Raw genomic sequence first — 12273 nt, 5'->3', positions numbered from 1 at the left:
TATCTTAAGATTTTTTTTTTTAAATATCTTACTGCATCGTGCGATGTGCAGGAAATTCCCTGGGAGCCATTTTATGATTTTTAATAATATTTTTAATAATGCTACAAAAATTCTATTAGGATTTTTTAAAAGCCTGTTTTATAATTTCAGTAAGACGTTTCAGACTATGCAGTATCCCTGTGCACCCAAGGTGGGCATTAATCAGTGCTGCTGCACAATCTGTTGAGACTTATTGCTTAATTAGAACACGCACAAGCCTATTTGTCACTGTTGACAATGGCATGTGGACTAAGATTAAAATGGTAAAAATGCCCAGGTTCAACCCTTTGTGAAGCTACTTTTGGGAAGAAAATAAGGAAGGTTTCCAGACACGGTTAGACTCGGTCTTTCCCAGTTGGCTTGGACTTCTCCCGGCTTTGTTCCATCCTACTCGTTGTCTAACACCACGAAGAGTAGTCGTGCCAGGAAAAGAGAGGTATGAGCTCCCCTGTTGCTGGAAGTCGCTCCTGGAGGACAGCAGCATGGTGTCTACCTGAAGATATTTTCCTGTTGCAAATTAACTGCTGCCATTAATGAAACATTTGTAGGAAACCGTGGTGAATAACTTGGAGACCAAAGGCCGCACAGGCTCCTGTCAGAGGGTATATCTGGACCTAGCTGGCTTTTGGGAATGGTTGCACAGAACCAGCATTTTCAGCCTCCAACCTCCGGCTTTTGGGTTGGCTCCATAGCCATGCTGTAGTGAGAGTTGATTGCGTGAACTTCGAGATCCATCGCAGATTTTTTCCTACAAATCTTGTTTTGGGTTTTTTTTGTTTCTAATTTGTGTGGGCAAAGTTAAAGGCATCAGTAGTTGCTATGTAACACCAAGCAGAAGCAGGTTTTCCCACTCCCCCCAAAGTGGGAACTAGTAAGAATTACATCAAGGGATTCAGGCTTGGGAGGTCCCTTCCTACCACTTAATGCCCATCCCAGTAATGGCTTCATAGTTGGTAGGGTCAGAAGGGACCTGAGCAGATCATCAAGTCCGACCCCGTACCGTGGGCAGGAGAGGATGCTGGGGTCAAACGACCCTGGCTAGGTGATTGTCTAGCCTCCTTTTGAAGACCCCCAGGGTAGGGCTGTGAACAGCCACCTGTGGACACCTATGAGATAAACAGAGGTTACTACACTTTTCCTGAGCTGCTCCTGAGAAGCAGGGTCTCACCTGCTCTTTTTCCCACCAGCTACAGCTGCTCTCAAATGTTCCCCTGGAGCGAAGAAGAATGAAGAGTATGGGGGCCAGTGAAAGCTGGCTGGGGTGGGGACCAGTAGGGAGAGCTGGCACCTGTTTAGCTTAATCCGAGTGTGGTCCCGGATTCAAACAACCGAGAGGTAACAATGCCGTTGCTGATTTCCAGAACTGTGCAGTCACCAAGAACCAAAGCTAATGTAGTTGGGGTGGTCCTGTTTTGGGCAGGGGGTTGGACGAGATGACCTCCTGAGGTCCTTTCCAACCCTCACTTCCTATGATAATTCTGCAGCAGTGGTTGGGCTTGTGCTGAAGGCATCTAGTAGAGCAGCATTTCTCAACCTGTGGGTCGCAAGCATATATCGAAGAGTCACGAACAAACTTTAAAAAATGGATCAACAAACTTTAAAAATGGATTCTCCTTTAAAGGAGAAAAATGTGGGGAACCGTGGCTTTTCCCTTGCGGGTTATCAGACTTGCAGCCTGCAAAGGGTTGCTTGGGGCCTCCCATGCCCCCACACCTACCCCCTGGGGGGCTGGGGACTGGGGGCAGCCAGTCAGGAGCGAGGGGCACTGGGTCAGGACAGGCCGTGGATGTTTACAGATGGGTCCTGGTACAAAAAAGGTTGAGAGCCACAGGGGCGATGCGTAGGGGGTGCATGGGGGTGCATGTGCACCCCCTGACAAGCTGCGCTCCCTGTTTAGCCAGCAGGCAGGGGGGGCAGGCGGGAGCACCAGTGCACCCTCTGCAAGCACCAGCTGTGCTGCTTCTGGCTGCTTTTTGGTGAGATCAGCTGTGGGGGACCCCCTTTCTCTCCCCCTGGCCAGTGTCATCACCTGCCGGGGGATCCCCCTCCCCCTCGGTCACTGTCTCAAGAGGCACCAGACACCCATGAGAGCCACTGCACTAGGACACCCCTTTTGCCAAGTTGTATCTTTGTAGTCTTGTCTTCAGAGCACTTCCCTTGGCATTCGGGCATTTAGAGTAGTTGCTGTAATGACGTTACAGTGGGGTTTGGTGGGAGCTAAACCACTGGAGACAGCGCTTTTAACAGAGGACCTTGCTAACAGAGTGCATTAGCTGGATTGATTTGACTTAATAAAATCCCGATGCATTCCAGAAAGCTTGTGAATTCATTCAGTCCGCAGCTGAACAGCCCAGTCCTCCCTCCTTCCCTGCTCCGTGTCGGGGTAGCCAAGGAGAGCGGTGCGGTTTACCTTTTTTGTTTAATTGCGCTCAAGCCATCCCCCGTGTTTTTTTTTTTTTTCCTCCTGGCATAGCTATGCTCCGGGGAAATTAAACAGCAATTATTATGTTTGCTCGCTGTGTTATACCATAACAGATACTTGAAGGTAAGTTGATGTGTTCATATGACTGGCTGTGCAGGAGCGGTGCCTGCTGCGGCGGGGCTGTCGGAGCCTCTCGGATTCAGAGCTGCGCACACGGCGCTAATCCTTTGTTTACCTAAGGGAAGACTAACCACAAACACAGGGCACAGCTTGTACTGTGGATTTTACTTTTGAAAACCGTCGATAAGAAGTGAGAAACCAGGACGTGCAGCACTCACTTGCTTTCATGTCAGATTTTTAAGGGCGTGGAGTAGTTCATAATGCCGGCCCCGGCGTTTTATTGTTGTGTAGGTCAGGGAGCTTGATTGAGTTGCAGCACAACGCAGGAGGGCAGGGAGAGAAAATGGTGGCAGCGGAGAGAGAGAGAGAGAATGGTGCCTCGTGCCAAGGAAACAACCTCCTAACAACTACAAATGGCCTGTGTGACGGTAGCGGTAATGCTGGGTTACAGAAGGACACGAGCAATTGAGCTGTTCTCAGATCTCATGCGAAGCCTCGGCAGAGCTCGGGAGCGAGTCTCCCAGCTCTGTGCTGCTGGTGCAGCAGATCAATGCTTTTTTCTTTTCATTTTGTTCCTGCTGAACAGTTTGTGCTTGTTGTTTGTCAGTGCAGCCCAGGGAAAAGCCTGGTGTACCTTTGTAAACCCATGCGGCCCTTGAGGGGGTGGAAGTAAGGAGGCTTGAGAGGGAGAGGGAAGAAATTTGAGGGCTTCTGCAGCACCAGGAGCACTTTCAAATGGCATATGAGTTGGGCCACCTGTGCCTGGCCTCCCCGGTGCAAGGTGATGTCTATCATGGGGATGAAGGAGCAGAGCGATGGGGGGTTTACAAACCTGCTGTCTCTGGAGTTCAGAGTCCAACCAAAAGGCAAGGCCAGAAACCCTGGTCGACATCAGTCAGTCCCTTGATGCATTTTCCACTTGCAAACTGGATGCAGTTAAAGGATATAGGGGAGCCGCTTCCTTTCCTGGCCATAATTTCCTTTTCCTCCCTCACTTTTTTGCTGCGAGGCTCTCTCTCGCCGATCCTTCTGTGAATACAGAGCGAAGCCCTCTTTCCTTTCCCCTCCTGGTTGTCCCTCACCATGGAAGGAGGCTCTTGGTGGCCTCCTCTTTCCTTGGACACACAAGACTATGTACCTCCTCTGCTGTCAGACCTGCAAGGAAGTTCAGTGGTTTCCACATTGCCAGGTCAGCTGGCACGTCACTCCTAGCTATGCTTTGTTTAAGTAGGGAGCGTTGCTTTGTGAACACCGTCGCAAAGCCCTGGCACAGAGGAAGCCCACTGTTGGAGGCTGGTGTGTGTGGAAGCAGTGCCCGCTGCCCACAAAGAGCTCCATGTCTCATCCTTCTGGTATAACCTCTGAGCAGTATGAAGCACGTCTCAGCTGGGTGACCCACAAGTATGGCAAGGAAACCGTTTGGAAAGAACGACACGCAGTCCGAAGATGGTGCTTCATTGGCGGCTCCATGAAGTCAACACTTTGCTTATGGAGGAAAATGGTTGGGAGAACCTGATGGGGACACACCTGCGTTTCAGGAGGGTGAAAGGCCGAGTGTGCATTTGCAGAGAAGAGAGAAAATAACTGGGTGGTGGGGTCTCCTGAGGTCATATGAGTTCATGGCAATATGTAATCACTGATCCAACGCAGATGGAGAGGGACCCAACACCCCAAAGAGACCAAATTCATCCTAGACATTTGCCTTGCATCTTAACTCTGGGGCCTCTGAGCCTGGGATGGGGAGCCAGTTTTTGAGGCTAGATGCCACTGATGGGAGCAGGCTACTGCTGCATCTCATTAGGGCTCTTCCCCACACAGACTGGAGTTGTGGGCGAGTGGCACAAAATGAGAAATCAAGAAAGGGATGTGGAAGCAAGCAACCCATGGGCTCTGCATCAATGGGGAGCTAAAGAAAAACTCCACCTGTGGTGTGGCTGGTGGGCCGTTGAGTCTGAAAGATGTGAGCCAGCTGGGTTGTACCCGCTGTGACAGGTGGCACCCAGCTGATGGTTGTGGTGAGTGAAGGAGGAATCTTTCCCCTAAAATAACCTCACACTTCAGTTGCACACCTCCTATCCAAACGCTGCCCAAACTGTAACCACGCATATGGAGCACATTTTTCTTCCGCTTGTACTAAAAGAGCAGCTTCATTAAACAAAAGATTTGTCTGTCCCTTGCATGGTTGCTTCATTGAGTCATGATGTCTTTGTGTCTCGCTTGCACAGACATTGTGCACATCTACCTATGAGCTGTCCTACTTACTCTGTATTTGCAAGCCAGGATGCCTTTGGAGCTGGGGCTCGCGTCACGGCTGTGGTGTCCCACTGCTGAGGATGTGCAGTAGTTAACTGTGCTCTGCCCCAGCATTTTGGTGTTGGCTGGAGAGCTTAATTTAGTTGCAGCAACCACAGGAGGAAAGAAAACAGCAAGAGAAGAGAGAATGGCGCCTCATGCAAGAGAGCGAGCCTCCTCGTAGTGACACGTGACTGATGCCAAATTAGCAGCAGTGCTGGGTTGTAGAAGGAGCAGCAGCGAGTACTTAAATGGCATGTCAAGTCCCTCATCAACTTGACTTTGCCTTAAAAGTTTCCCTCCTTTCCCCTTAGCCAGAGAACTGCCCACAAGTTTTTTTTTTAAGGTCTCATCACTCGATCCTAAATGACGCTTGGAAATCTGGGGATAAAATACACTGTTGTCTGTTAATAGGAGAGACAAGGGGGAGCATGCTCCTGCCTGAGCCACTATCCCAGGTGGTGGGCAGTCCTGAATGTTCAGTCCCCTTATCTTGGGTGAATTCGGTGCATCCACTGTTGGGAATATCCAACTCCAGGCTCACAAAGGCTTTTTTTTTTTCTTCTAAGAATAGACTTTAGTATTGGCAGATTGGTTAAGAGCATCTTCCTGGGTTAGAGCTACTCAGAACAACCTTCCCTCTCTCCTGTCTCGCATCCAGCCTTCCTCTTCCTCTCCAGTGCCCATGCACCTAACCAGCTGAGTCCATCATGCAGTTAGCAATTATAGTGCCGAGATGTGTTGACTGCAAGACCTTGTTGTGAGGTGAGGTGAGATCACCAGGAACAAAACGATCATTACAGGCCATTCATGTCGGCAGCATTTATGCTCCTGTGTTTGCTTGCAAGCAAAAACAGCAGCTAATTTGCAAGGCTGCCTTTTGTAAAAGAGCCTTTTGATCAATGATTGCCTGTGTTAATGTTTCAGTAGGCTATCGATTTCTGCAACAGCTTTTGTTCCCTGAATTTATGTGAGATGGGTTTCGGCAGCGCACACTATGCATGTTTGATTAAAGTTCAATTGACTTCACTGGCGGTGAAGCTGGGAGCTGTTTCATTCCCTGTTTGTAGAACCAAAGCTTTCCCGACATGTTCTTTTGTTTGTGCTCAAGCTCCTGCCACCCATGCAGTCACCAATATGCTGTTCCTAATCCTCCCAGATTCACTCCACTCCAGCATTTAATCCCTTAGGTAGACATTATAGTATTTGATGGCGAGGCAGCTAATAAAACCTGGGATGGAGCGTCAGCGTGTGTGGTGCACATCTACGGTGTGTGTGTAAAACTAAGACTCCTTCGCATCTACTTCCTCATTGACCGTAAGGCCGGGCCTGTGTCAGGAGCTTGAGTCACTGAGTCATGTAGCTGGATCTCTCTGCTAATGAATCCTAACTATAAACCAGTGATTAGCTTTTAAGATCCACCCATCCTTTAGAACTGTCCAAGTCAGCTTTTGAATTAACATTTCAATTTGAACCTGCATGCAAGTTTCCGACTGCAAATTTGGGGGTGTTGCTTTGGAGTCAGATGTCTGTTTCTGAAGTTTTATTCCCAAATACAAGCAGTTTAAAAAAAAAAAAAAAAAAAGCTTAGTTTTACAGCACAGCATGTGCATAAGTAGTTAAACTTCCCTTGAGATGTGATGGGTTTGCCACATGTAGATATAGCCCAAGTTTGTTCTCATTCCTGTTATATGATGGCAGGGGGGAAGATTGATTTGCACTCTTCTGTTACCGTGTATCAGAGGAGAGGTATTAGTCTACTGACACAGGGAGGTGGGATTTACTGACTTCACTCCCTGATCCTGACACCAAGGATTTGATATAAATCAACTTTCCAGGTGAAATGTGGCTGATTTTGTTTGCAGGAAGCTCGCTAGCTCAGGAAAACATGGCATAAACTTCCCGTGGAGTGTCAGTCACCCACTCTCCCAGTTTGTCCTCCCATCACCAGTGCCGAAGAGACTCGGATCCCCTTTCTCGTGAGGTCAAAAACAAATTTGAAAGCCCTTGCATGGAATTTAACAGGAGTGTTTGCAAGAAGGGATGGATGAGATGTCAGGACCCCCGTCCCCGCCTCGGTCACAGACTTGGTGTGTGTACTCCATTAGCTCCCAATCCATGTGCCTGCATTTACCTGTTTGCAGAAGAATGGCAAAGATGCTTGCCTGCTTTCACTTCTAGGGATTCATTTTTTAGGAGAATAAGTAGAGTTTTTTTTTAAGACTTTTTTTTTATTTTAATTCTGCCAAATCAAGGCACTGTGTATCATGCTTCTTCCTCCCACCCCACCTCTCTCACCAAGTATTGCTCTGAAAATGGCAGGCTCCAGGGATCATTTTCATTTCACTGAATCTGCAGTGGAGATCAGGTGCTAGCTACCCTCCAGACCAGTCCCCTCCATCTGCCTTTTCATGGCTTTCAGTACAGAAGATGCTGGTTGTGCTGTTCCTGCTTGTTCCAGGCCATCGGCAGTTTGGACGGAGGGTGTGTCTTTGCAACAGAATTAACCTCCATCTACTCCCAGCAAAGAGCGCCGAATTTGGCGGACAGAGCAAGCTGACTGAGGTTGTGTGATTAGATCACATGTAACGCAGTTCAAAGAGCCCCTTTTTGTGGGCAGTTCAGGCATGTTTGTTCTGATGTTGATTTTCAAGAGAGTGGTTAGAACGGCTCCATTTCTCTTGCAACTTGAAAGAAACAACACCTTTTACCTTAGAGGCAGACAAGTCGCCAGGAAATGATGGGGTTTCAAAGTAAAAGAAAGGAGATTAAAACCACATGCTGTTCTTTAGCTTGGCATTACATCCGCTAGTTTGAATGTCATCTGCCCCGGTTTTTTGACTGTAAGCCAGATTCATTATACTATGGAATTATCACCAGCTTCCCTAGGTGTGTTCTTTTAACTGCCTAATTAATTTAGATGTGAACACATACATTCAGATTAACATTGGGTTTACTTTAATGTGGTTGAGTGTTACGGGTAGATATTTGTCGGCGGGTTTTCATTTGAACTTTTAAGTTTTTTTTAAACAGGAGTGTTTTTAAGTAACGTCATGGGGGGATTTGGATTGTTGCTCTCTGTCTGTTTGAAGTGATCACACTCTTGTTGACAGTGCCATGGGATCTACAAGGGACGTCTAGTAAGGACATAGCTCTTAGAGCTCGTTGGAAAGACGCTACCTCTGGCAGCACAGTGTCCCCTAACACTTGGCCGAGGTATTGCCTCAATGCTTACTCAAAGGAAAGCACCCCCAGTGCTGGCAGTACTGATAGGGGCAGGATGGGGGCTGTAGATTTTGCAGCCCAGCCTTTAAAAAATTAAATGCATTTAACTTCCTCTCAAATAATATATTTTTCTCTTCTATCCAGGGGGACATCTGTGTGCCTGAAAGCCTTTTGCAAACATAGACATACACGCATACCCTGTCCTTCTCTGCGGAGGGGGAAGAAAAGAGCTGACAAGTCAGTTTTGCATGCCCCTCTAACATATTCCTTCTGTGTTTGCAGGGAGAACTAATCACCTTCTATTACTATTGGAAGAAAACCCCTGAAGCAGCAAGTTCCCGAGCCCACCGTAGGCATCGGAGGCAGGCTGTGTTTCGGAGAATTAAAACTCGAACTGCTTCCACTCCAGTCAACACTCCCTCCAGGCCCCCCTCCAGCGAATTCTGTAAGTGGCGGCTAAAAGCAGTGCATTTATCTTTGTTTAGATGCATGGAACTACAGTAATGTAATGGCTCTGTCTTCAACTGAATAAAGCAAGGAAATTGAATTCAGGCCATTCCCATACCATTATGCCCGAGTATGGCAGGAGTCTGTGATCAGCAAGTGATGTTTCCTGTCATGTGCAGTGCGGGGCTTAGGCAACAAAGCCTGAGTAAGGACAGAGATGTTTGTCTGGCTCTGAACATTCCTATTTTTGTCCTGGCTGTAAGCGTTGCATTTTCCCTAGAGTTCTAGTAGGCACAGGACTTAGACAATAAAGCAATCCTCACCCTCCTCCTCCCTTGCCCAAGCCTTCTTTCATGGCCATGCCTTCTGCTACCATCAGCATTGCTGTTTCTTACCATCTCTCAGCAGCGTCGTGGCCTTGCTTTGAGGCAGAAGCACCTTAACAAAGAATCACTGCAAAGCCTAGTGCAGTTTAGCTTGTCACTGAGGTTACGGCACCACTGACGTCAAGGCAGTTGCATAGAATCTATCATTGTATAAAAGGCTAAAGCTTCCCTTAAACTTTAAGCCTTTCAGTGGAATAAATCCAGAGCATTTCTTGTCTTTTGCAATGAAAGAGGATTGGCAAAATCTCAGAAATTGGACCAAACTTATTGAAGTGCTGTTATAGGGAGGATGGGGAATATGTGTGTATGGGTAGTGGGGAATACAGGAGGTGGTTTTTAAGATGCACCAAAGCAAAGTATTATTGCTTTCTGTTCCTGAAAGTTGAAACAAAGGTATTGGTCCTTCACTTGGATCCAGGATGCACAGCTTCCTCGAGTTCAAATGAGTACAAGGCTGCACACAGGCCCACGTCACTGCAAGATCAGAACCAGCCTTAGCTCAGTGGATGAGGTTTTAGCCTGGTGTGAACTTTTCAGTTCAGTGTCAGACATTTGGAGGAGTCTGAATTGGAAGTTAGGATGCTGCCAGCAGTCATTGTTACCATACTATGAGTAAATGAATGGGATCCTGCCTTGATTAGAAGAGTGTAATGGGTTGATGACAGACTCTAATGGAAATTACCATAGCCTCTCCCTCCATATAACACGCACATGACAAAACTTATTCTCTCAGAGCCTTCAGGGAAACGGCATTCTTTCAGCAAGGGCTTTCCTTAAAAGTAAAGATTTGATCATGGGAAGTCACGCATTAAAACGTGTTTTGTGACAGGGCCCTTCGGCTCATGACAGGTTATAGGCACATGTTAGATGGTGAATTTTTAACATGTGGCTGGAGGATGCAATGCTCTCAGCCAGTTACTTACAAGATCCCATAGTACCCAGTTGGTGCAGAGTCTTTCCAGAGGCTAATGAGTTTGCACACTTGCCATTTTAGGCAAGGGTAATGTGTTTTGCAGCTGGTGACGTTGTAATGAGGTGACTTACTCTCAACTGCTCTCCACATGTAGGGTGAGCCTTACAATTGGAAGGCTCTGCAAATCCTCCAAAACTAATATGTATGAAATATAATCCAGCTGTCAGATGCATCCTTTAAGGAGCATTTTCCACAAGAATAATAAAGCATTCCATATTTTTGTTCTGCCTTTTATCCAGAGGGGTCACAAAGCACTTTACAAGCTATCAAACCACACACAAGGACCGTTTCACCCACCAATGAAACCCAGCCATCCCTGGGACAAAAAACAGCAGCTGTAGAACCTATACAGCAGTGCTCTGCATCTAGTTTAGGACAGGAAGTTAAAAAAGAAAAAGAAAAAGTTCTTGTGCGTGTGACATTGCCGGGTGGGATTTCACTGTGGAGGCTATTGTCTGACTGGGAAGTTGGCCAGACTCTTGAGGGAAGCATCCCTAGTTTTGAGTATTACTCTGAGCCACCATTCCTCCAATCCACCATTCCTGAGGCCTGCACACTTTGTTTCATGTAGTACAGCGCCTCCAGCTGCACCGTGCCTCTGCGCAGCATGGGTATTGGTTCAGCCCTGGTGCCCAAGGAAGTGTGCCTGGCACTGGATCAGAAGCACTGTCACTTGCATCACTTAGCATGCTCCTGAGATCTTTTTAAATCTAGGTACTGACCAGGCCTGACCCTGCTTAGCTTGTGAAATTTGATGTGATGGCAGCACAAGGTGGGATGGCTGCAGGCCAGCCTAGGAAGCTGCAGAACGAAGACCAGAATTCTCATCATAAATGGTTTACATTCAGCCAGCCAGAGCAAAGTGAGAACTCATCCTGATTTTTTTTTTCTCTCTCCCTCTCCTTCTCTTTCTCTCTTTGCTTATTCAGTGGACTTGAGCTCAGCCAGCGAAGATGATTTTGACAGCGAGGACAGTGAACAGGAACTGAAGGGCTACGCCTGTCGTCACTGCTTCACAACCAGTATGCACTTGATATATCGCTGTATCTCTCTTCCTTGTGTTGGTGCCTATTTAACATTGGTTCATCCAAGCAAGAGCAGCTGTAATGCACAGAGAGCTGTTCTAAAAATGTAGCGTTGAATCAGCTAAAATATGCAGCTTCCCAGCATAGAGTTAATCGTGATTTACCATTGCAAATTAGTATTGCAGTGACAGGGGAGGATCCTGGAAGATAGACATTTATACAGTGAAGCCGTCAGGTCTAAACAGAGTCCTTTATCTAATCCATTTACTATATAGCAAATCAATATTGAGCTGTGACTGTCAGATACATAACTTGCATTCATGACGCACCAAGGCTTTTCTGCAGCAGCTTTACTCTTATAAGTACTCCTGAAAGCTTTCTGATGCTTGTGCATATGCACTGAGCATGCAAGCAAAAGCCTGGAGGTAAGTAAGGGGAGGGAGAGATGAAATGTTTGTGCAGCATTTATCTTGAAGAAACCAAGACAGACCTCAGAGAACTAATAGCTCCCTAACTCGTAGTCCCCAAATGCAGCAGCAGTCTCTCTTGCTCTCATTTTCAAAGCAGCAGTTGCCTGTTTAAATAAAGAAATAGTCTGTAACCGAGCATGGAAAATGTTCATGGAGACATAAGCCAGCCTGGAACAAGGCAAAGGTTTCCAGAGACGTTTCCGTTGCATTGCTGGGAAAGGTGGGTATCTGTGCTCCGTATCTAATATATTGTATGTTTCCGATCCTCCCCCATCACTTTTCCAACAACAGCCTCCAAGGACTGGCACCACGGTGGTCGAGAAAACATCTTGCTCTGCACTGACTGCCGCATCCACTTCAAGAAGTACGGGGAGCTCCCGCCCATTGAGAAGCCAGTGGACCCTCCACCCTTTATGTTTAAGCCTGTCAAAGAGGAAGATGATGGACTCAGCGGAAAGCATAGCATGAGGACAAGGCGGAGTCGGGGCTCGGTAGGTCTGCATTGTCCATGTCCTCAGCATCCTCTGGGAAAGAGAAGGGACAGTGTAGGAAGTTCTGCAAGTAGAGCCCTATTACAATTAGGGTTTCCAACGGCACTCTCAGTCTCTCCTCTTCATCAGTTCCTTGCTCTGTTAGCCTGCCAAAATGCATGGCTGATATCTGTGCAGAATTTGAGGCTTGTTTGAAAATTTGACCTTGAAGTATCTCCTTGGGGAGGTCTAGTCAAACCCTGTGTATTTTAATGTTCCAAGTCTAAATCTCTCTTTCTATTGACTGGGTCAAGGTAGCAGCAGCCCCTTCAGAATAATTCTACTGCCAAAATCTGTGACAGCATTTGTAGTGCTATATCTTTTCCCTAGCTGCGCTGAGGTAA

At 47.2% G+C, this 12273-nt stretch overlaps 1 protein-coding gene across 5 annotated transcripts in view; it reads left to right on the top strand.

Moving 5' to 3' along the window:
• Window positions 1-12273, top strand: part of RERE (arginine-glutamic acid dipeptide repeats) — a 378810-nt gene that overhangs the window by 346530 nt on the left and 20007 nt on the right. For all 5 annotated transcript variants that reach the window (XM_059716439.1, XM_059716437.1, XM_059716438.1 and 2 more), the window contains 3 exons: window positions 8381-8543; window positions 10834-10926; window positions 11691-11890. In XM_059716439.1, the coding sequence (XP_059572422.1) occupies window positions 8381-8543; window positions 10834-10926; window positions 11691-11890 (456 nt within the window). The remainder of the gene's footprint in view (window positions 1-8380; window positions 8544-10833; window positions 10927-11690; window positions 11891-12273) is intronic.

Source organism: Alligator mississippiensis, chromosome 13 (assembly GCF_030867095.1).
Source record: "Alligator mississippiensis isolate rAllMis1 chromosome 13, rAllMis1, whole genome shotgun sequence".
In the NCBI taxonomy this organism is placed as follows: Eukaryota; Metazoa; Chordata; order Crocodylia; family Alligatoridae; genus Alligator; species Alligator mississippiensis.
The sequence above is the reverse complement of the archived record's forward strand: the minus strand, read 5'-3'. Positions and strand labels throughout refer to the sequence as shown.